The following is a 23,306-nucleotide window of genomic DNA, read 5'->3' as shown; positions in this document are numbered from 1 at the left end:
GGAATGGGTTTTAAGGCTCTATCTCTCATAGTTTCCGAGATAATCGCGAGAAGCCTGATTATCTTGGTTTCTATTGAAAACCAAAGTTGAAGACAAGAGTTTGTAGCAGAGATTTCAGACAAGAAATGAATGTTTTTTGGGCTCAAATGAAAGAACGGGTCGAGAAATGGCGTGCTAGGCCTCCAAAATGACAAATGTCTCTAAAGATGATGTCTGTTTTCAATTGAAAAACAGAGTTGTGACAACATTGTCTGGGAGGACAATGGGGTCTAGGAGTATATATAGAACATTGGGGTCTAGGAGTCTCCCCTGGTTCAAAACCATCTTTAGAGGCCCTAGCACGTCATTTCTCGACCCGCTCTTTCATTTGAGCCCAAAAAAACATTCATATCTTGTCTAACAACGTTGCTACAAACTCTGGACTACAACTCCGGTTTCAATTGAAATATCTGAAATATCTGGCAACCCACGATGCGCGCTGCATCGCCCTGCGCATTGCAATGGGCGCCCCCTGCGGGGTATAAATCATTTGCCGCATCTTCACAACTTCCGAAAAGTAAATAAATTGCCAAACAAACCCCGTGAACTGGGATAAATATAAATTCACCGAGGTAATTGTGCATTGAGAATTCGTTCTAAGATTCGGAGTTATTTACAACAATTAACAATTTATTGTAGATGGGGAAGAAGAGGAGTTTGCAGTCGTCTGCGCAGAGTAAAGTGAAGATTGAGGTTAAGGACGAAATTCGTAAGTAAACTTGATGGAAATACCCTCTGATTGATCGATTATCGCTGTAACTGTGCATTGTTAATCCCAGCGGATAATGAGGTTCATGTGGCTCGAGATCGGCTCAAAGGGGCTCTTAAGGAGCTTTTGCATCACAGCGATACGGCTTCGTCCGCAGAGTCCAGCGACGAAAGCCCGCCACCAGAGTACAAACAGTTGGCTAAAAGAGTGTAAATTAATTCCCATTCGTCATGACCATTTGTTACATGGTTCTACAAAATTTAGATGTTTTTTGCCCTAAAGGGAAATTTTCAGGCAAAAACACAAGAGTCGTCATTCAGCATTATTTATAACGCTGGACTATGAGTAATAAATCGAAGAAAAAAAATCAATTTCTATAGTTGAAGTAATTGAATCGTTACCTGAGTGGGAAATCTGAATAGCAGGCTCGATCTTCCGTCAATGGATTGCCAAATTTATTCGATTTCATTGGTTTATCTAACAAGCCATTTCGCTAGAGCTCTGGCTGAGTCCAGACAAAATTTTTCTGTACACTTTTTTGGGTAGAATGCAGTACACAAAATATTTCAATGCTGACACATAACGTTAGTCCCATCATACAATTCGAAATTACGTCAAGTTGCATTTTTAATGAATTAATCTCACATTTTCTTTCGGTTCACGTAGACACTCGTATTAAATGGATAGTCTCATCGAGAAAATCGAAATTTCGTGAATTAGCTGAATTTTAAATGGGATCGATCCATGCAGCGGTTATTTTTGGTTAAAAAGTGTTTTGGCCCTTTTTAAGACTAACATTGTTTTTATTTTTAACAAAAAATATATTTAGTGGCGGTAATTTCATACTTGGGGCAAAAACCATCCAAATTTTGTAGATCTGCTCAAAGTTGATGGGAATGCATTATTGGATTATCTTTGAATTTATTTAATTTCAGTCAGAAGCCGACCTATCCATCACCAAAGCCAAAGATTCGTCGTCGTCGACAAATGCCCACTGACCAACTGTTCCATCACACCTATGTCATGAAGCTATTCGATAGGAGTGTTGATTTAGCACAATTCCGGGAAGATACTCCATTGTATCCAATTTGTCGCGCATGGATGGCCAATCAACCCCGAAATCCCAATCTCGTGCCAAAGTAAGAAGCAAAAAATTGAAGGGGGTTGTATCTTGGTCCTAGCAACTCCTTGCATTCCCTCGAAATTTCTGGAAACTCTTTGGACTCTCTCGAATTTTCTAGAAACTCCCTGAATTTCCTCGAAATTTCAAATGTAAAGATCAACTCAATTAATCAGACATCGAGGAAAAAGGCGATTTATTATTTTAATTCTATCATCAAACAGAGACAGAAAATAAATCACTGTCACCTCCGTGACAACAACCCTCGGTAACCATTCGAACTTCATCCTTCTCATTCTCATTCAGAGGGAGGGGACGTGGATAAGTCAATTAACTCTATCGCAACACTATTTATCAATCGATTTCAGTCTAGGCTCATCGCAAGGGGGAAGAGTTGCACTTCTTACTGAAAAAAAAATGATTCCATTTCATCAACAATTCAACAAGTCATTAGCATTTGAAAAAAAGTAGAAAGTCCACTTTACCCCATTGTCCCCTAGTAATATATTATTAAATACAAGCCATTTAATTAAGAATGAGTGTTCATTAAAAGATTTTAGGACGAAATAAATCATGAAAAAAAATATTAAAAGGAGTGGCACATGAAGGTGGTCGAGAGGGAGAAAAAGAACAAATATGAAACAAAACAAAAGGAATTATTCAACAGAAAACAGTGATTTTTCTTCTTTTTCCAATTAAAATATTGAGGTCATTAATTCATTCTTCTGTTATCAGAGTTCGGAGTCCTAGTCCGGAGATTGTGAATGAAGTGCACTCAGATAATCTCCTCCACGACGAAAACGGGGAGCTCCGTGATGTGTACAATTTACCAGCCCCTCTGCAGCGCCAGGAAGTCTTCCCCAGGAATCGAGTTCCATCGCCTATTCCTTTCCCAAAAGAGAAACTCAGTCTGGATTACGTAAGCCACCAATTTTTAATACAAAAAATGAGTAATTTCCAATTATGAATTTTCTCTTTTATCCTAGGATGGACAAGTCCTGAAATCTCGTGAAACCCTCATGAAGGAGCACAGAATGCACTGGGGTCAGGTCAAAAGGAAATGGCACCAGCAGACTCACAAGAATGAACAGCGATTTGCAAAGAGCGCCTTCATCCTCAGTACGATATTCAAAAGGTAATATTTGTCTCATTGTCATGATTATTATTATTATTTTTAAGGTAAAAAAAACCATAATTTTTCCTTTTTTCGATTTTCCAGGGCCCAATCTGAATTCGAATAATTCATTGACGAAAAGACGTTGACTATTATAATTATAAAATCACAATTCAATGATTGACGAGTCCTCGGATGAAATATGATTGTTGTCGCGAGAGAAACCAGGACCACAGATGACTTTTCATGACAATTTCCCCGATGTTTTTTTTTTCCACTAATAATTCACTAACAATTCATCTCAATAGAAAACTACGAAATGAATAACACCTTCATTTCCCCCAATTCAGATGTTTTTTTCTTCAAATTAATTTATTTCAAATATAAAACAGTTCACGAAAAGCACTGCAACTGAGTTTATATCCTGCGCCTTCCTCCGAAGCAAGATTTCACGTTATTTAGCATTCATAATACTCATTTCAACACTTTTGACTGTTGATTTCATTTTTCTGTGAGTGAGAGCTCCAGGACCTGACGGAATGTTTCTTCTTCGAGTAGTCTACGTTGTTCCTCCTCAATTTGTTGCTGCTCTGATAGTCGCAGTGCAATTCTGAGCTGTTCCGCTGTATCCTCAATCGAACTTTCATCCTGATTATTAGTTGTTCTGTGGGTCTTCTCTTCATCGTCCAGATACTCCACTCTCTCTTGGTAAAGCTCCAAGCTCTCTTGAATGGCCCTATTTGTGAATAAAATGCATTTAGATTATCTAAATGATAACTTCTCATTGCCACCGTAACATTTACATTGAATAGGGAACTTGCATAGAGTCCACTTTTTGAATGTTTTTAAATGAATAGTCTTTGCAGTCTATGAAGCATTCCAGAGTAAAAAGTTTTCCGAAAGGTGGTCTGGATATTTTGTAATAACTGATTCAAAATTCATCATTTTTTAACACTTTTTGGGGGTCATGACGTCAAATCACCGGAATCAAGTTCCCCTAGGGAGTTATGTTTGAAAGAATTATTAAAAGTGGATTAAAAAAATATATTGGCACTGACAAATGAAGTTTGTGCTGAAAAATGATTTTCAAAATGCGAAAATTTCGGCCTCCGGTGAATTGACGTCACAGGATTTTTTAGAACGTTTAAAAAATGTAATTTTTAAAAGCAAATAAATAATTATTAAACTATTTTCCGTGTGTTTCCTTGTGAAATACGAGTTCTTGGGGCATATATTTGAGGAAAATTTTTTTTTTTAAAAGATGCAAGTTCCCTATTCTACTAAAACGAGAAATTTATTTAACGAGACATTTGTGAATGAATCAACCCACCTGACTGAGCGCAAACGAGTGAAACATACAAAACATGCGAGAAAAAAAATTACGAGAGGAAACAATAAACTTGGGCATGCTTTGTAGGAAGAAGTTAAAAATGAGTAATCACTTTACCTCTGCAGTAGTCTCTCCTCGTCTGTCGTCATGTTAGGCGTCGTCGGCCTGGACGGCTTTTGAGCCCTCAGGGCCTCCCAAATGTCCACCTATCAATGCCATTCAATGAGGTTAACAAAAAGGAAAAAAACCAATCGACAATTTCACTGATAACGACAATGACTGAGAATACAACCTCGTCTTTTTCACTACCGGCTTCGAGCAAACTCTGTTGAATGGCAAATTGCAACAAATCGTCCTCCTCTTCAATGCTGAATTGCGTTCGATCGAGAGCTCCGAGTTTGGCATAACCGGCGGGTGCTTCAAAACAAATATCATCAACTACACAGATTGTTCTTGATCCATCTTGGATTTTTCTAACGTGTTCCACTTCCTGGTCCATACCAAAAATGTTTCCAAAAGTTATTCTTGCATTTAGAACATGGAAGAGAGGAATTTCTACATGAAGAAAAAAAGTGTTCATAAGATTCTCAAAATAATGAAACGCAAATGGAACGCAATGTTAAAGTGACAACTCATCACCTATTTTGACTGGAAATCCAGACGGCAGTTGCATTTGAATGAAGTCCTTGAGTTTGGCAAAATGAGTGCTTGAGATGGCCATGAGATCGACGATCGGCATTATCTGCTCTTGAAGACTCAGGGGATAATCCTCGGAGAGCCAGAGAGTTGCTCGAAATTTTTGGATTTTCGTGTTAACCTCCTTTGGCCTGCCTATGTCCCTTCCATTCAATTCGAATTCAGGATCGAAGTACTCTTCGGGTGTTATATTACAGGGATTACCGATGTGAGAAAATTCCTCGCTGCAAGTGGCACCGCAATTTTCCTCCTGCTGTTGCTCGGCAATACCGAGAAACGATTGCAGTGGGGTACGGGCACTCCTCGCACTATTTTTATCAGCATCTGACAAATGTTCTAAGCGAGTTTTCGTTATCAATTCGACATTACTCGCACTAAATACTTTACACTCGTGGCCATTTATAACTTCACTCTTGTCTGAACGCCATCCCCAGAGTCCGGCTTTATTCCTAAATTATTGACTCAATTAAGTCAGCATTGTTCACTGCTATCGGGAAAATTCAAGAGTAATAATCACCTTTCAAAACTAATTTTGTCTGTGTCGACGTAGGTCGTAACTATTGGATTCGTCAGTCGCGCGAGAATTCCCTCCTCAGATGGTGCCATTAATTGTACATTTTCGTCGTCAATCAACTTCATGTGCTCCACGTATACTCTACGTGTCTCGTGATCGACCTCCATCATCGTTGCACCGTCATCTGTAATAAGCACTTGATGATTTTTTCTGTTTTTTTCCTACGCCAAGTGCACCCAGTAATTTATCCACAGACTAATAACTCTGCACTGAGGGAAAAACAAACACGTTGTCGAACAAGTCTTGTTTGGGCCAACAAAATCGCTAGTTGAAAATTCCCAAAAAAGAATTTGTTTGGTTCGAATTTGAAAGCCTCAAACATGAATAATTCCTCTGCTTTCGACAGCAACGAAATGTTTGGCTCAAGAGGCAGATAATTCACACATTATTATTCTATAATTCATATCATTATTATTGTTTCATTTAAGGGTTCATTTGTTGTCTGTGATTATTAGACAGCCGAAACGAAAAACTACAATCCCTTTTTTCGCATAAAACGAAGATTTTTCGGGAGCAAAATACGTGCGGGAGTATCGAATAACGGAGTAGTGCTAGAAATGACATTTCTTGCGTGTACAGAGAATGCAATTTTTTTTCAACTACTAAATCTACTTTTGCGACAAAATTTTTCACTCCGGCGCACTCTCTGCATGTTTGGCACAAAAAAATCCTTTTCTGATAATTTATCAACGAATATTTTATCCCCAAGTTACAAGATTGCCACCATATAATTATTATTGTTCCATTTAAGGGTTCATTTGTTGTCTGTGATTATTAGACAGCCGAAACGAAAAACTACTATCCCTTGTTTCGCATAAAACAATGATTTTTCGGGAGCAAAATACGTATGGGAGTATCGAATAACGAACGAGTAGTGCTAGAAATGACATTTCTTGCGTGTACAGAGAATGCAATTTTTTTTCAACTACTAAATCTACTTTTGCGACAAAATTTTTCACTCCGGCGCACTCTCTGCATGTTTGGCACAAAAAAATCCTTTTCTGATAATTTATCAACGAATATTTTATCCCCAAGTTACAAGATTGCCACCATATAATTATTATTGTTCCATTTAAGGGTTCATTTGTTGTCTGTGATTATTAGACAGCCGAAACGAAAAACTACTATCCCTTGTTTCGCATAAAACAATGATTTTTCGGGAGCAAAATACGTATGGGAGTATCGAATAACGAACGAGTAGTGCTAGAAATGACATTTCTTGCGTGTACAGAGAATGCAATTTTTTTTCAACTACTAAATCTACTTTTGCGACAAAATTTTTTCACTCCGGCGCACTCTCTGCATCTTTGGCACAAAAAATCCTTTTTTGATAATTTTCAAAAAACTATTTTCTTGGCACAAGTGAGACTTGTTTGAGAATTTTGTCGTTTTTCTCTCAGTGTAGTAACTGCATGCATCATTTTGCTACAGGTCATCACATCACCTGGTGTTTCTCCCACCATGCTGAACACATAACTTCTCTGACACCTTATAGCCACAGGTGTGCTTGGCACGTCTTCCCGTATTTATAAAAAAATCAATTTTGCAAGACAGGAAAGAAAACAAACAGAAGAGAGAGAGTGAATAGAACGGATTGTACATGCATGTAATGAGAATTGGACAATAATTGGATTTATTCACGCACTTTGGCCCTTGAAAACGTAACTCAAATTTCCTCGCTGCCAATTCGTGTGGTCAAAGCCTAGGAGAGTTGTGTCTATTCGTACGTTGCTGCCCTGTTTGTACACTTTGTACGTATCACTGGGGCACATTCTGGAAGCCAATGGAACTGCAAAAAATTTTCACCAATTGTAGAATTGTTTTTTTTTTTTGTATTAAGAGCATAATTATTACCCCAGCTGGTGAATTCCCATTTCATTTCGACGTAAAAATCAGGCGCCTGCTTGAGCTTCTGGAGAAGCTCAGGAATTCCGTCAACACGATTGCAGTACCTCTGGTAATCTCGTCTGGCTAATACAATTTGCAGAATTTCTGGATTTCCCGTGCCAGTTGCTTCCTGAACGACTTTAAGGGGAGACTACTATGAGTTTTAAAAGTCGCGGGCTATTGGAATGAGATGCAAATGGAAATCCTTAAAATGCTTGAAATGTCAAAAATAATCCAGGACCTTCAATTTTTGAACTACAGTTTTTTTTTAAGCTTTAGAAAAATATGGGCAATAATAATTACGAATTAGTTTTTTCAAATTCAGCTCCTACACAGCTAATTTCATTATTATTTTAAGGGAAAATTGCGCCATTCATGTGAAATAGTTTGAAAAATATTCCTGGAAGAATCGAGAATATATTTTTAATATTTTTCTGTTTATTTTACATGAATGACGTCAATTTTTACATTAAACAAAACAAAGTTAGTTGTGTAGGAGTCGAATTTCACAGAACTAATTCGTAATTATTATTAACCACATTTTTTCAAAATGCCCTGGGCTATTTTTAAAATTTTAAGCGTCTGAAGAGCAAACGAACAACAAACAATTAATTTTTTTGTACTAATTACTCGTGTTTAGACATATAATCGATCTTCAATGCACGAGAAATCTCACTCCACTATCCCACGACTTTTAAAATTCATAACAGCCTCCCCTTGACGAATTGACTATTTCAAAATTCTCATATAATTCAAATGAAATGATGAAATAATTCGGAATTTGAATATTTAAATTGACGATCACTCCATTAATTACCAGTAACTCTACTTTATGGATGTGGTCATCAAAAGATAATACAATTGCCATGAGCACGGACGTAGGAATCAAATAAGCCCAGAAACCTCAATAAAATCAATAAATCAATGAAAAATTGACGAATAAAATTCCCCCGAGATTGACAAACCCGGAATTAACGATAATATCGTTGTCTTTACCACTCCATCCGTCCTTATTCTCCGTGTAAACGTTGACTTCGTTATTCAGAAGCACTTGAATGGATTCCTTGTAGCCAAGAGTCACAGCCAACATCAGAGGGGTCCTCCCTCGGTTATCATGTTGCTCCTTGTTATGCTGTGAATTAAACGTGCACATAATTTGTATTTATCCCATACAAATTAACATTAGAAATTAGTGTCAACGAAACGTCAGGCACTAAGAGGTTCAGTGACAGTCCTGAGGCTTCCTAGAAACTCCTGGGGCTTCCACTTGCACTCGTCGAAGGGCCATGCTCCTTATTTTATTAAATTATCATAATTAATGCCCTTTTTTATTACAATTATTCAGAGAATGAATCGATGCTCGCGATTTAATGATTTAAAAAATATTAGGAATGGAAATGGCGCTGAATGGGAATATCTCTGGCTTTTGGAGGGAAGAGAAGAGAATAAATTTGGAATACGAGGCAAAATTACCTGATTTGTTGATAGCAGCCTGTCGAGCTCGACGTGATCATTGTTCCAGACGAGCCAGTGAAGAGGATAAGTCTCTTTAATTTTATCAATATTCACCATTGTCACCAGTCCTCACAATTTATTTGTCACTGTATCGTGTTCGTTCAATTGATGAATATTTATTTTTTCTAGTTTTTTTTATTTAAATCACTTCATATGTTATCGATAAATGTTGCAGATGAATTGATTGTTGCGCAGTGTTTTTGAATTGAGAAAATCTTTACCACATGAATACATGACACGAGTGCCTGGCAGTGGTCATTGGTGGGGCTGTGACTATAAGCAACGTCGAATTACTACTGCGGTTAGTGGTTTATCATATTACTGACTAATTTATTTTTCTCTCTCTTCTGTAATATGATGATAAGTCACGAGGCGTTGGAAGGACGGGGGAAATTGGATTTTGGATGGGGTCACGGGACGGCACAGCAGCTCGACAGGTGAAGGCTCGTTTTCATGGCGAATCCGTTGGGACTGAATATTTAAAAAATACAAAATTCGGCAGCCGGAAATTACTGAGTGAGAGGAGAAGGGGATGGAAGTAAACGGGATTATGATCATTTTCATGGCGTAATTGAGAGGAAATAATTTTACTGGAGGATGGAAGGGGGGAAATACCAGTCATGGAGATTCGACCAATGATTTTTCCGAGTCTCGATTAGGGATTGGCGATGTTTTAAAAAACATCGATTACTGGAGCATCGATGTTTTTGAAAACATCAATTTTGTGAATCGATTTTTCTGGAGAAAATATCGATCATTAAAAAAATCGATGTTTTTTTATTACACGGGAAAAACAATTTTTTTATAAAAATCGATTGAATTCATATTAAAATCGCTTGAATGACCGTAAATGGCTGAGGAGTTGGAGTTTCTAGGAAAAATTTTTAAATTTTTTTTTTTTTTTTGACAATAAGTATTTATAAAATACAACCCGAGAAAAAATATATTGAATATTTTGCGGGGCTGGACTTCACCTGCAGCAATTGTTAAAAATTGAAATTTAAAAAAATTTAAAAATTTAAATTAAAAAAAATAATAGACGATTGAACTTGTCCACTCACCATTTAGAACGTGCATACTCTAGAAAATAATTACTTCTGATTGCGGATAAAATATTATTTTTTCCTTATCAATCAATCAACATTACTTTATCCTATTTTTACTAAAGATGAAAGAAACGTGAAGTTGTTTTATATCGAAATATCTCGAAACTGCCTGGCCGCAAATCCTCAATTCTGATTGGTCAATGAGTCACGTGAAGTAGTCGCTGAAGCAAAATCCCCGGTATTTTCAAATTCTTCGAGTGCCAAAATTTTTTTTTGCGTCATATTTATCATTTTTTCATGTCTGAAGTTTAACTTCATACCAAAACATCTAAATTGCCTAACTGTTGATCATGAGAAAAAAAAATAGTATGTCTAAATTTTTTAACTCACAAATGACTCTTCACTTCCCAAATGTTAATCCTCCTCAAGTAATTATCACATTCATAAAACATCTATGAGTACATGAAGTCCAATAAATTCGATTTCTTCATTTTCCCACCAAATCGATAAGTCTCCGTCGATAAAAAAAATCGCAAGTCGATTAATCGGCCGGCGCAAACCTCGACCGAAAGCCCATCGATGTTTCCCTGAAAATCGCAGTTCTCGATTAATCGCCGACCACCGCACACCTCCACTCACGTCCCACGTCCTTCCCCAACCCACTGATTAACTGATTGCGCTTGACGTCACTGATTAGGCCGCCAAGATGGCTGTCAATGTTGATAAGTGGTTCGGTTGCTCGTGTTGAGGAAAAAAACCCCTTTGCGCCGACTAGTCAATAAAAGCACTGCCCGCCAGCCGAAGAAAAGGCCAAAAAACCAGTGAACCCGCCTCACCCAAGTGTTCGAATAAATTGTGTGACAGCCGTTTGGGGGGCGAGGTGTGTAGTTTCCCCGAGAAATGGAGTTGCAAAGAGCCCCTAAATACCCCAAATGACGAGAGAGTGCGACTAAAGGGCCCCAATCCCGCTTGGCGACCGGTTTCCCCCAAATTCCCCAAAAATTCAAGTGCATCGAAATGGCAGAGACAGAGGAGCCCGAGCAGGACTCCCGCCGTGCCCTTTACGTCGTGCAATCGATGATTGACATTTCAGCAGACCGCCTCGAGGGTCTGCGAACAAAATGTTCGACCAGTGCGGAACTAACTCAGCAAGAAATCCGGACCCTCGAGGGAAAACTGATAAAATTATACTCAGAACAGCTGGTGGAGAAGTCGAAGCTGCCAGTGGACTCCCTGCCCCCCGAGATGCGCCAGTACCCGTCCCTCCACCAGTGGCTGCGAGTGGTGGGTCTAACCCCCGAGTCAATCAGAAACGTCTGCACAAAGGCCCAGACCCTGGAGGCCCTCAAGGAGAAATCAGAGCACGAACTGGGCACAATGCTGGGTGAAAACACAACGAGACACGAGGAGGAGCTCCGAAGATTGTGCCGAGCGCTCCACAATTTACGTCGCTACATCGACGTGTTGCTGCAGCGAGGTGGAGACGAGAGTGGCGAGATGCTGAACCTCTACTGGGACTCCTGGGACAGGCACCACCTGCGAGGAGGCACCTCCCCCAGGCCAGTGCGATCACGCGCCACCAGACGCTCGATCCCCTCTGACGACAGTATTCCCTACAACAACAACAACAACAACAACGACAACAACAATTTCCCGGAAACCCTAGCTCAGGCGTCATCGATAATCAGCCTGACGACGAGCCCCCCATCGACCCCAGTGCTGCTGCGCCAGGCTGTTAAATTCCCAACAACTCCACCCCCGAGCAAACGCCACAACGCAGTCCTCTCGCCGCTGCCGGACGTCTTCCCCCTGACAAAATCCAAGTCCCACGAGTCCCAACTGGCCAGCAGAATCGAGAATGGCGATGGTAATGGGGGGAACAACACGCCAGGGACGAATGACTCAACCAGGCGACATAGACTGCCAACTGAGACGGGCTCCTGCAGCAATGCTGACATAACAGCTTGCCAGTTGGACGGCAATTCAATGGTGACGAGCAGCCCCGTCAAGTCCCCGCCGTACTCGAGTGCTGAGAGTGACGACAACAGCTCAAAGGGCCCAGCAGCCAATCTCCAGGTGCCCAAGTCCCCGAGGACTCCAACGGTGACCCGTGGCATGGGCCACATAATAGCCCATCGTTTCACCAAGACATTCAAGATGATGACGACCTGCGACTACTGTGATAAGCAAATGTTCATTGGCACGGGACTGAAGTGCAAGGAGTGCAAGTACAAATGCCACAGAGATTGCGAGTCTAAGGTGCCACCCTCGTGTGGCCTGCCACAAGAGCTCTTTAATGAGTTCAAGAGGACTCTCCAGGCCGATGGGATGGTCAACGCCTCGCCGGTGCTCGGGAAGCCCAGCATCACCTCGCCGAATCATCACAGCTCCAATCTCCGCAGCTCCTTGGACAGGAGGTACCGGAAACACTCGCATCCGCATTCGTCTATGAATATTCCGTTTCAGGGGGCTGATTCGAGCTCCAACACCTCGAGCTGCAACAGCTCGACACCCTCCAGCCCAGCTCTGCTGCCTGGGAGCAATCAGACGCAGGTTTTGGCGACCACGACGACGACGATGACGACGACGAAACAGCAGTTTCATTTTCCTGATGTGACGCTTAATGACAAGAGTGTTCTCTCGATGGATCACCACAGCCACAGGTTGGAGAGCACCAGCATCTCCACGGACAGCGACAGGACGGTGTCGGTGTCGGGGTCTGGGTCGGTGAGCACTGACTCGGAGAGGACGCCGGTCAGGGTTGACTCGCAGGACTCGCAGGTGTCCGATGGCGAGCCTGGTGACAGCCGCTGGCCCAGGCAGAACAGCCTCTCCATGAGGGAGTGGGAGATTCCTTATGATGAATTGCAAATTGGGGATCCCATTGGCACCGGACGATTTGGGACGGTTTACAGGGGCAATTGGCATGGGGATGTGGCCATCAAAGTACTCAATATGGATTATTATTCGGATGATGATAAGACACTGGAGGCTTTCAAGCTGGAAGTCGCCACTTTTAGGAAAACTCGACACGAAAATCTGGTGCTGTTCATGGGGGCCTGCATGAAACAGCCGCATCTGGCCATTGTCACGAGCTTGAGCAAAGGAATGACGCTTTATACGCATATTCATTTGCGGAAGGACAAGTTCAATATGAACAAGACGACTATCATTGCTCAGCAAATTTCACAGGTGGGGTTTCGTCTTGGGAATTTTTTTTCGAAGTATTTGGGGTTGTGAATGGAAGCATTGTAATCGTGCAAATTTAAGTTTTGGATTTTTTGTGTTATATTGACCCATTATGATCCCAAAAGTCCAATGCAAACTTTTTCTTCAATTTCTCGCTAATGAATAGATGGAATTGAATCTTTTTTTTTTAATTCATTGATTCATTCTTTTAATTTTCGAATTTTTTCAAAATTCAGTTGTAACACGATAAGTAAAAAAAATGTTCTAGATTCAGTGAATGACGGCTTAAAAAATTCGTTGGAATGTCCTTTTGACCGAGTTCGAAGATGAAAGCGATAGCAATAATCGTTATTTTGATTTCTGATTTTTTAGGATAATTTTTAGAAATTTCGAATTTTTCATCAATTCCCCGGAAAGTTAGATTTCTGATGGTTCCTTTAAATGTGATGTTTTGAATGCATTCAATTATGTATAAATGAAATATTCCTAATAACATTTCATAGAAATTTTCAGAAATTTTTAGAATTTCATCAAGTTGAAAATCTAAAACAATTAGTTGGAAAGAAATTGATTCAATTCAAGAAAATAAAATAGGCTATGAATAATATACAATGGAAAAAAATAAGCGAAATGACCATTCGGAAGCATATTGCTAATTTATTATCAAAAATAATTGTATTTATTCATGATTTTGTAACATTTCAGGGAATGGGATATCTTCACGCTCGTGGCATCATCCACAAGGATCTCAAAAGCAAAAATATATTCCTCGAGAATGGAAAAGTTGTCATCACTGACTTTGGACTGTTTAGTGTAACGAAACTCTGTTATGGAAATAGGTAAATTTATTCTCATAGAAGAACGCACTTCATTAATTTGACACTTATCATCCATTACTTTAAATAGAAAAAGCAATGGCTTGAGCATACCACCTGGTTGGCTGTGTTATTTGGCCCCAGAAATTGTCGCTCGATTGCGGCCGCAGCAGACGAGAGATCAGGAGGAGCTGCCATTCACTGAAGCATCCGATGTTTACGCATTTGGGTAAGAACAATAAAATAAATAAATGAGGGATTCTGCGTCCAGGGCTAATGACAGGGCATAGATTGGACTTGAGTGGCCCACTCTACAAAAAATCCTTCAAATCTATAATTAAGTTTCAGCGTTCTTACTAATGATTATTTATATTTTTAAAATTCATCAGAACCGTGTGGTACGAGTTGCTGTGTGGTGAATGGCCTTTCAAAGGACAACCCCCTGAGGCAATAATCTGGCAAGTTGGCAAGGGCATGAAGCAAACTTTGGCCAATCTTCAAGCCTCTCGCGAAGTCAAAGTAATCATCAACAGCATTCAATACTCGTCACTACTATTTTCCTTGAATGGCACGGTTAACATGTAATTTCCATCATTTCAGGACATTCTCATGCTGTGCTGGTCCTATCATTCCACCAGTCGACCCGATTTCTCAAAATTATTATCAACATTGGAGAAATTGCCTCGCAAAAGACTCGCTCGCAGTCCATCGCATCCAATTCACCTGTCACGATCAGCAGAATCTGTCTTCTAAATGCCATCGATCGGTCGAGTTGACAGCGTTTCCACTGACACTAAATCCTAATCATTAATGTGAAATTGTAGATATTGGTGATAAGTTGCATTCAAAATTTCATTACCTATAAGTATTTATATCTGTACTTTTGTTCTCTTCACATATATGTAGGTGAATCTGTCTGTTGCATTATACTGACGTCCTCAGAGGGAATGCAAAAAACTGAAAAATTCGTAATTCTCACCCATAATAAGATTAACTCAGCGGCGAAGCGGTAAACCGGGTCACGTCGATTTTGACTTGCCCAGTTTTTTACGAATATCTCGGAATCTAAGAGAGATACGTACATTTTTGTCAGGACCTTTTTTGTAGCTCTCAATTGGCTCTGCAAAAAAGGTCATGAGAAAAATTTTGCTATCTCTCTTAGATTCCGAGATATTCATCAAAAATTGACTCAAAGTCAAAATCGACTTGACCCGATTTACCGCTTCACTACTGCATTGGTGATTTTATTTGTACAAAGAAAGACACAACACAATCTAAGAAAAATTGAAAAAAGTATTCACCTCGAGTATTAAAGTTACATTTTTCTAAAAATAATATTAATAATTCAAGGTTTCGATTTTAAATTGAAAAATACTAGTCAATTTTGTTTTTTTTAATGTAAATCTATGTACGATGAATGAATTTTGATTGTTGAAACGTGGAATGGAGAGCATTGAAAATTTTTCTCAATTATTACTGTAAAAAAAAGATCTCATTGAACTTAACTAAATAAGCGATGTAAACGATACACTGTAAGTATAAAAATGGATTGTAAATTTTGGAAAAGAAAATACTTCACTTATCAAGTGGAAGCTGGTGGAGCTAAACAACAATAGACGTTGATTTTGCAAATATCAAAAAGACGTTTGGAGTTGAAGTGACGGAGCAAATTGAAAAAGCAGCAAAGAGATAAATCAAATAAAAGATAATGTACAATTGTTGTTTATCGATGTACCACTCTCAAAGCATTATTCGGATTTTCTTGTATTGGTGTTAATAAAGAGGCAGACGGAGGGAGCTTGGGCTCGATGGGAATGGTCGAATAAATAGTTGCGATAAAACGAGTACGAAAAGTTCAGTGAATTATTTATTTAACGAAAAGAACAGGAGGAATACGTTTATTGTTTAATGGATTTGGATTTTTTTCAGTGTCTCGAGCTCTTTTCGAAGCTGCGTGGCACGAATTTGGTTCATCCCGATTCTCGACTCCAGCGAGAGTATCAGGGGTCGAGTGATGATGTCCGTGATGTGAGCAAACTGACGGGTTTTCACAGCATCGTTGTAGATTGTTGCAAGAACATCAGTGTTATTCTCACACGAGTCCGCAGCATTCTCCTCCTCTTGATCGAGGATCCTTGGCAGTTGAATCATTGTCTGGAAGAAATTACACGTATGAGAAAATTGAATAGAAAATTTAGCGAATTCGCTAGAAATTTCTAGTGGAATTCTACTGAAAAATTCTATTTGTTCTCTGCGACATATTGACATTTGGAAAAGATATTTGGAAAGCCAATGGAATCACTGCATTTATAATATTTTTTTCCATGAACAAACGTTAGAGATGAAAATTTGACATCCAACCGATTCAATCATTAAATCATCTCGTTTATCGACAAAATTGCCCCCAAAATTTTCGAAATTTTTACTGAAAATACTTCAATGATCCTTCTATCGAATGGCTGAAGTTAAATTTCGATTTGTTGAATAATTTGTTTGTTATAAATAAATTTAGCATGTTCGAAGATCCCGGCAATCAATTGGCAAACATTGAAATTGGTGTCAAAAATGAGGAAATTCTCTAGGAGTTTATTTCAAAGTTCAATACAGCCAAGGCATTTTATTTCATTTTTTTTCGTTCGACTGTTTTCAAGTTATCGTTCATTGAATAACGAAATTGACGCGCGGTAAGTCTCCCGGCCGTTGGGACAATCCGCGTTATATGAGCGCAAAAAAACAAATAGAATTTGTCAAGAGAATTCCTACAGAATTCCAATAGAATTTTCTAGCGAATTCGCTAGGTTTTCTATTGAATTTTCTCATGCGTGTACTGATAATTCACTTTAGACAATAAAAGTAATGAAAGTATCTCACTCACCTTGAGGCATCGATCAGATATTTCATTGGTGTAAACAATCTGCAGAGGAATTTCAACAGCCTCATTATTACGAGACTGAAAACAAGCCAAGAAGACTTCTTGCTCCTACGAGAGAGAATCGTTGTCAATGGTCCAACCACTTCATCGTAAATAATAAATAATAAATAATAAAAATAAAAAAACAATCGCAATGGATGATTTTTACTTGCCTTCGTGTCTTTCACCTCTGAGAAGACTGAAAAAATGAGGCCAACGAAGCTCGAGTCCATCATTTGATAGGTGGCCTGTGTTCCCACGTCTTTGAACAAATCAATTATTACCCATTTCTTTTCTCATTGAACTTGTGAATGAATTACTCAACCTACCCACGTGTGAAGGGCAAACTGTAATGTGTGGGTGACTGTGGTACCAACCGATGACTCTGATAGGACGTCTCAACTCGTTGGCGAGTCTCTCAGCTTCAGCAGTAGCTTTCAGCAGTTGCTCCGGTGAAATTTCAACTCTGTCCTTCTTCTTGTCCAGTCGGCGGAGAATTATCAAAGCTGAAATCTGGGCAATGTCTTTGTTCATCTGGAAACAGGATTACAAGTTACATTTAATGCAAAACGATAAACTTTTCATTCGTTTGAGGGGTAACAGAAGGCCATCTTTTCTCGAAATTTTTAAACAAATTTCCTGCTGAAATTATTAGGGGAGGTTCGGGTAAAACCGACACTTTTGACTGTTTTTTAAATGTTAATGAGGGGTTGAAATGTTGATAAAATTTAATTATTTTTGTTTCATTACGCAGAACAATTCTTTCCCTTTGTGACGAGCCTAAATTGCGCTCAACTGATAAATTTGCTTCTGAGTTATGAATAATTTTAAAAAAGTCTAGTGTCCATTTTACCCCACCCTCCCCTAATATTTTTTTTTCTTCTCATCAAGAAAATCTAACGAAAAAACTTGGAAAATTTGGGTCGAGGACATTCTATGGAAAATATCTCAATCGAATAAGTTATATAGAAAAATTGAATTCTATTGACTTTTTATACTGAATATTTTCTATTGAACATTTGAATAGAACCGGCCAAAAACTAATAGAACAGTTCAACAGAAACTCAATAGAATTTTCTAACGAATTCGATAGTTTTTCTATTAAATTTTTTCGTTCGTGTGCGCTTTGATTTTTAAAAATATCGATAAAATAGCGATAACTTTCAGCAGTAAATTTGTGAAAAAATTGGGAAATTGAGAGCATTCTGTTACCCCTTAATGGGAGATGTATAGAATGTATTCACGGTGCCAATGAGCAATCCCATGACTTCGTAATTTTCGGTGGACAATGCGTGCTGCAGGCAAGTCATGTAAACGTCTGCTTGCAGCTCGACCTTCTTCAGAGGACTGTCCATCTTCATATATTGTGATGCTGAAAAAAGAATGAAGAGGAGTCAGATCTCAAGTTGTTCTTTGGGGTCAAAAAAAATTCTGCAAATGAAATATTGCAGACATTTCAAAAAGAGAGATTTTTGTTTCCCTCGTTTTTGAAAGATGTAAAGAGTGAATGTGTACCTTTCATCAGATCAACAACAACAACAAAATTGAAAACGATATTTTAGGTTTGGTTATAAATTTTTTGAATGCTGATTGGCCTGGACTTTAATGAAGATTGTAGTTGCAATTGGCAAACAGTGGAGGCTCTGTCCAGAGAATTTTCACATCGTAGTTAAATTTGTGAGGAAAACCTAAGGCTTGTAGACGTTTTGCTTTGAATATGGTGTGCTGGTGATGTTTGTTGGGGTTGGATGAGTCCAAGTTAGGGATGCGTTTCTCGATTAATCGAAGACATCGATTTTCGATTCTTTTTCCCAAACATCGATGTTTTTGAACACGAGCTAAAAAAATTTTTCATTTTTTTGTCGAGTAAAATAATGTTGGTTGGCAATCAGAAGTAATAAAATCAGAAGTAATTATTTTTTAGAGTGTTTTTTTAATTCAAATTTTAAATTTTTAACAATTATTGCAGCTAACGGAAAATATTCAATATATTTTCTTCAATTAATCAAAAACCCTGTTTTGAGATTCAAAATTTAACTCTCCAGCAGTAGTTATCATTGGAATGTAAGTTCCTCGTGTTTTTAAAATTTATATATTCAAATAAAAACGAAAAAAAAAAATTATTTTTAAAAATGTTAAAAAATTTTTTTTCCACGTCACGAAAAAAACATCGATACGATTTTTTGACTCATCGATGTTTTTAAACAAACCGATTCTTCAATACTCGATATTTTTTAAAACATCGCCCATCCCTAGTCCAAGTGTGGACCATCGAGTGTAGCGCCACAGTCGTCTCGATTTCCCATTCGATTCGATATTACGTGGGTTATGCACCTCCGTTCATTGACTCTGACGATCAGCTGTGTTGACGTTGAGTTGATAAACGAAAGAGGGAGAACAGTGTCATAGCACCGCAAGAATATCTCTCCTTTTACAACAATAAAAAATATCCACCCAAAGGAATCCTAATAAATTAATTTGAAGTTTACAAAATGTGAAACTAAAGTGAAATGACCATGGATAGTAGCAGGTCTCGTTGAGCGAGAGAGATAGGAATCGTCAATTGCCATGTGAGAATACTATTCACATCGTCTTTAATCTCCACCACTAAACCTTAAATACATTGAACTTGTTTTCATTCATTAATATGGAATTGCATTTTTATAAGGTAGGTTTTACATGATGATGAGGATTAACTTTAAGACGATCCTGATTGTATTGATTGCCGCTGTTGTAAGCTCAATATTGACATCATGGAATGGCTGTGGGACCGGATATTTTTTGAGAAATGGCCATTTTCAGCACAGGGTAGATATTATTTATTATATTATAATTCAATTATTATTATTTCAATCCAATTCAATATAATTTTTAATAATTTTATTATATTTTTTTCTCATTTACGAGTAAAAAATAATGATAAAAATAATGATAATAATAATAATAATAATAATAATAATAATAATAGCCTCCTCTAATAATCACAATTTTATTGAATGTCATTTTCGACAGGAACAATTTGTGCTGGCATTCAATTGAATGGCCAATTTTAATGAACTAATCTGCATTAATACTATAAAATGATGTGAAAAAATTGTATGTTAAGAAGGATCGTCTCGCCAATGTCGAACCAGACTATCAGGAAATCGATTGCAATATAAACGGTGGATACTTAATAAGTTGTCGACGGGAGGGAGATGAAGTCTACATTCCCTTCTCCTTCATTCAAAAGTACTTTGAGGTAAAGGTAAATCAGTAGTGAAGTGGTGAAACGGTTTGAGTGGATTTTGACTAGTCAGGTTTTAATGAATATCTCGGAATCTAATCCGAGATATTCACTAAGAACTGACGAATATTCTCCTTGAATGACTCCGTTATTCAATGAACGAAAATTGAAAACAGTCGAAGGAAAAAAATTGAAATAAAATGCATTGGCTGTATTGAACTTTGAAATAAACTCCTGGAGAATTTCCCAATTTTTGACACCAATTTGCCGAGATCTTCGAACATGCCAAATTTATTTATAACAAACAAATTATTCGACAAATCGAAATTTAACTTCTGCCATTGGATAGAAGGATCAGTGAAGTATTTTCAGTGAAAATTTCAAAATTTTTGGGGGAAATTTTGTCGGCAAACGAGATGATTTAATATGATTGAATCGGTTGGATGTCAAATTTTCATCTACAACTTTTGTTCATGAAAAAAAATATTGTGAATGCATTGAAAAAAAAAAAAAAAAATAGTTCACTGCAGAGACGATTCCATTGACTTTCCAAATCTCTTTTCCAAATGTCATTATGTCTCTTAGAATTCGAGAAAATGCCGATAGGACAAGTTTATGGGTCGATGCAGGGGTTAAATTTGGAGATATCCCTCGAAAACTCAGCCAAGTCGGCTCAAATCGTCGCACCCCTTCGCCACTGCAATCAACGTCACCAGCAGCAACTAAAAAGCTTTAATAACAACAACGATTCTTTCGTCTTCAGGTTTACGGTAAATTGGTAACTTTCGACGGTCTCGAGAGATTCGAGTGGCTCCACAGTTACTCGAAAATCGTCAGCCCCAAGGGAAAATACGACCCTCGCGGTGTCTTCATGACATTCGAGAATTACAACGTCGAAGTGCGCGACAGAGTGAAATGCGTTACTGGTCTGGACGGTGTGCCAATGTCAACGCAGTGGGAGAGCCAGGGCTACTACTACCCAACGCAAATAGCGCAGTTTGGTCTGTCCCACTACAGTAAAAATCTGACCGAGCCAGAGCCCCACCGTAAAATCATTGAAGACGCCGAGAAAACAAAACCAGATTGGACTGTTCCCCAGGGATCGGTATTGTCACGTCCCTACGATACTCAAACCAACAGTTACATATTGAAATACGCCACCCCTGACACGACAACCTCCAGCGGCATTTCCCTGCATTTAGATCACGTCCTTTCATTCGTATTGAAATTAGACCTGAGCATAAAGGACAACGCCAGCATTACGGTCGTCATGCAGCAACGCGACAAAAAGGATTCCTACTATCTCCACTACACAACAACCAGTGTCGTCCTCGAGTCCCTCAACAATCACATTTACTACGGAATTGGCAGCACAAATAACCAGTGGAGGAGACTCACCAGGGACTTGGCAGTCGATTTGCAGAAGGGTCTGAACTTCAGTGACAAAGGAAAATTCAAAAAGCTGTCGAGGTCAAAATTAAAGCTCACGAAGATCATTCTAAATGGCTCTGGGAAGATCGACAATGTGTCGTTGTCGACGAGTGAGCATATGGAGCAGTTTTACGATTCCGCAAAGTGGTTCGTCAATAATCAGAATGTCACGTCCGGGGGCTGGGCCAATCCAGTGAGGAGAAAAGTTGCCAGTGGTATGGCGATACTGGAGCCCGGCTGGTACTCGGCGATGGGCCAGGGCCACGGAATTTCGGTTCTGTCGAGAGCTTATTATCACTCGCAGGATGAGAAGTATCTCCAGGCCGCTGTCAGGGCCCTCAAACCCTTCAGGGTCCCTGCCAGCAAAGGGGGGGTGGCAGCTATGTTTTTCGATAAGTTTCTCTGGTACGAGGAATATCCCACTAGTCCCTCTTCGTTCATTCTCAATGGCTTTATTTATTCCCTCATTGGGCTGTACGATTTGAAGTCAATTGCCTCGGGGAGAGGGGCTGAGGAGGCTGCGGAATTATTCGATAAGGGAATGCTCTCTCTTAAGAATATGTTGACACTCTATGACACGGGCTATGGCACCACTTATGATCTACGACATTTCACTTTGAAAACAGCACCCAATCTGGCCAGGTGGGACTACCACTCGACTCACATCAATCAGCTACTTCTACTCAGTACTATTGATAATGATCAGTTGTTTGGAGTGACTGCGGAGAGGTGGATTGGGTATATGAATGGCAAAAGGGCTGCTCATAATTGATTTAGCGGGAACAGTCGTGTCGAAGTTCTCATGTTTTATTTCCCCGGTGATGAAAGAACATTTAGTTATGAGGTAGCTCCCCCTCAAGCCCTGCGGACGGTAACTTCAAGGGAAAATGAGATTTTCATTGATGAGAGGAGTGTTTTTGGATGGCGCAGACGTCATGTGCTACTAATTTTTCGTTAGTTCTCGGGGGAAATAGTTTCACGTGTGACAAAATTCAAGAGAAAACCTTGAGGAATTCTGTTGAAATTCTGTGGGGATTCTATTGAAATTTTAGGGAATTTTCGTGAAAATTTGATTTGTTTTTGCGCAGATTCTATCAGATATTTGATTGGAAAAAAATAGTTATTAATTTTCCCTTACTTCGAGGGGAAAACAGTTTCATTTGTAAAAAAAATTCAGTTGAAAACCTTAACGAATTCTCTAGAAATTCTATTGAAATTTTAGGGAATTTTCGTGAAGATTTTATTGTTTTTTTGCACAGATCCAACTAGATATTTGATGGGAAAAAGTCAATAGATTTTCTGTCTGAATTCTTCTCTTGAGATTCCCCAGAATTTTCCTTGGAATGCCAACAGAATTTCTAGAGAATAAGGTCTTCTACACAATTTTTTCGTATGTGTTATCCTATTTTATGCAGCAACACTGGCATTTGTAGATAATAGAATTAATTAATGGATTACTTCAAACTGAAGGAAAATTCATACTAATGTACAGGGTAGAAGCGTAGCTCGTACCAGTGTCTTCAAATCCATCTCCACCTGAAGAGTTTTTATTTAAAATATTTAATGGAGAGAATTGTTTTAATGCATTTGCAGTCGAGTTATGCACTCGAGTTGAATATTCAATTTGTTTTTGTACAAAAAACAAGCACATTCGTTATTTACTTAGAGAGAGAGAGAGAGAGAGAGAGAGAGAGAGAGAGAGAG

General features: G+C 38.8%; 5 protein-coding genes across 10 annotated transcripts; 3 read left to right on the top strand and 2 right to left on the bottom strand.

Annotated features, from left to right (window-relative positions):
- The first annotated feature begins 507 nt into the window (after positions 1-507).
- Positions 508-3,387, top strand: LOC107037399 (protein lin-37 homolog). The gene is made up of 7 exons (XM_015255937.1): positions 508-611; positions 679-748; positions 819-957; positions 1,684-1,887; positions 2,604-2,787; positions 2,855-3,003; positions 3,088-3,387. The coding sequence occupies exons 2-7, from the start codon at positions 679-681 to the stop codon at positions 3,107-3,109; spliced, it is 768 nt and encodes a 255-aa protein (XP_015111423.1). The 5' UTR covers positions 508-611; the 3' UTR covers positions 3,110-3,387.
- On the bottom strand, positions 3,075-9,382 carry LOC107037398 (ankyrin repeat domain-containing protein 13D). 3 transcript variants are annotated; one of them, XM_015255936.2, is made up of 11 exons: positions 8,943-9,382; positions 8,466-8,601; positions 7,437-7,607; positions 7,228-7,371; positions 7,027-7,098; positions 5,526-5,706; positions 4,952-5,457; positions 4,605-4,867; positions 4,430-4,518; positions 4,313-4,316; positions 3,579-3,718 (listed from the first exon to the last, which is right to left on the bottom strand). In XM_015255936.2, the coding sequence occupies exons 1-11, from the start codon at positions 9,039-9,041 to the stop codon at positions 3,662-3,664; spliced, it is 1,722 nt and encodes a 573-aa protein (XP_015111422.1). In that variant the 5' UTR covers positions 9,042-9,382; the 3' UTR covers positions 3,579-3,661. The 3 variants fall into 3 exon arrangements, with proteins under 3 accessions (XP_015111420.1, XP_015111421.1, XP_015111422.1); XM_015255934.2 differs by lacking the exon at positions 4,313-4,316 and having other exon boundaries at positions 3,075-3,718; XM_015255935.2 differs by lacking the exons at positions 4,313-4,316; positions 7,027-7,098 and having other exon boundaries at positions 3,076-3,718.
- Positions 9,383-10,533: 1,151 nt separating this feature from the next.
- LOC107037397 (kinase suppressor of Ras 2) lies at positions 10,534-15,102 on the top strand. The gene is made up of 5 exons (XM_015255933.2): positions 10,534-13,222; positions 13,925-14,058; positions 14,126-14,263; positions 14,424-14,553; positions 14,635-15,102. The coding sequence occupies exons 1-5, from the start codon at positions 11,048-11,050 to the stop codon at positions 14,785-14,787; spliced, it is 2,730 nt and encodes a 909-aa protein (XP_015111419.1). The 5' UTR covers positions 10,534-11,047; the 3' UTR covers positions 14,788-15,102.
- A 777-nt stretch (positions 15,103-15,879) lies between these two features.
- On the bottom strand, positions 15,880-18,869 carry LOC107037396 (lys-63-specific deubiquitinase BRCC36; the record flags this gene model as incomplete). Of its 2 annotated transcripts, none has more annotated exon segments than XM_015255931.1 (6): positions 15,880-16,188; positions 16,910-17,014; positions 17,119-17,207; positions 17,275-17,479; positions 18,190-18,317; positions 18,426-18,869. In XM_015255931.1, coding segments are annotated over 5 exon segments (765 nt in total). In that variant the 3' UTR covers positions 15,880-15,939.
- Positions 18,870-19,284: 415 nt separating this feature from the next.
- Positions 19,285-23,239, top strand: LOC107037394 (D-glucuronyl C5-epimerase B). Of its 3 annotated transcripts, none has more exons than XM_015255928.1 (4): positions 19,285-19,515; positions 19,618-19,753; positions 20,055-20,186; positions 20,935-23,239. In XM_015255928.1, coding segments are annotated over exons 1-4 (1,710 nt in total). In that variant the 5' UTR covers positions 19,285-19,513; the 3' UTR covers positions 22,375-23,239. The 3 variants fall into 3 exon arrangements, with proteins under 3 accessions (XP_015111414.1, XP_015111413.1, XP_015111415.1); XM_015255927.1 differs by having other exon boundaries at positions 20,052-20,186; XM_015255929.1 differs by having other exon boundaries at positions 19,614-19,753; positions 20,052-20,186.
- The last annotated feature ends 67 nt before the right edge of the window (positions 23,240-23,306 follow it).

The sequence above is a fragment of the Diachasma alloeum genome, unplaced genomic scaffold, assembly GCF_001412515.2.
Source record: "Diachasma alloeum isolate Michigan unplaced genomic scaffold, Dall2.0 Dall_scaffold_00219, whole genome shotgun sequence".
Taxonomy (NCBI): Eukaryota; Metazoa; Arthropoda; class Insecta; order Hymenoptera; family Braconidae; genus Diachasma; species Diachasma alloeum.
Note: the sequence above shows the minus strand (reverse complement) of the source record. Positions and strands in the feature narration are given on the sequence as shown.

Coding starts and splice junctions, on each gene's coding strand:
- LOC107037399 (XM_015255937.1), top strand. CDS start 679: ATGGGGAAGAAGAGGAGTTTGCAGTCGTCTGCGCAGAGTAAAGTGAAG. Junction 749..818: donor TGAGGTTAAGGACGAAATTC/GTAAGTAAACTT, acceptor TGTTAATCCCAG/CGGATAATGAGGTTCATGTG. Junction 3,004..3,087: donor CTCAGTACGATATTCAAAAG/GTAATATTTGTC, acceptor TCGATTTTCCAG/GGCCCAATCTGAATTCGAAT.
- LOC107037398 (XM_015255934.2), bottom strand. CDS start 9,041: ATGGTGAATATTGATAAAATTAAAGAGACTTATCCTCTTCACTGGCTC. Junction 5,707..7,026: donor CATGGTGGGAGAAACACCAG/GTGATGTGATGA, acceptor TGCTTATTACAG/ATGACGGTGCAACGATGATG. Junction 5,458..5,525: donor GACAAAATTAGTTTTGAAAG/GTGATTATTACT, acceptor TCAATAATTTAG/GAATAAAGCCGGACTCTGGG.
- LOC107037397 (XM_015255933.2), top strand. CDS start 11,048: ATGGCAGAGACAGAGGAGCCCGAGCAGGACTCCCGCCGTGCCCTTTAC. Junction 14,059..14,125: donor AAACTCTGTTATGGAAATAG/GTAAATTTATTC, acceptor TACTTTAAATAG/AAAAAGCAATGGCTTGAGCA. Junction 14,554..14,634: donor AAGCCTCTCGCGAAGTCAAA/GTAATCATCAAC, acceptor CCATCATTTCAG/GACATTCTCATGCTGTGCTG.
- LOC107037394 (XM_015255927.1), top strand. Junction 19,754..20,051: donor ATGGCCATTTTCAGCACAGG/GTAGATATTATT, acceptor TTGTATGTTAAG/AAGGATCGTCTCGCCAATGT. Junction 20,187..20,934: donor TCATTCAAAAGTACTTTGAG/GTAAAGGTAAAT, acceptor TTTCGTCTTCAG/GTTTACGGTAAATTGGTAAC.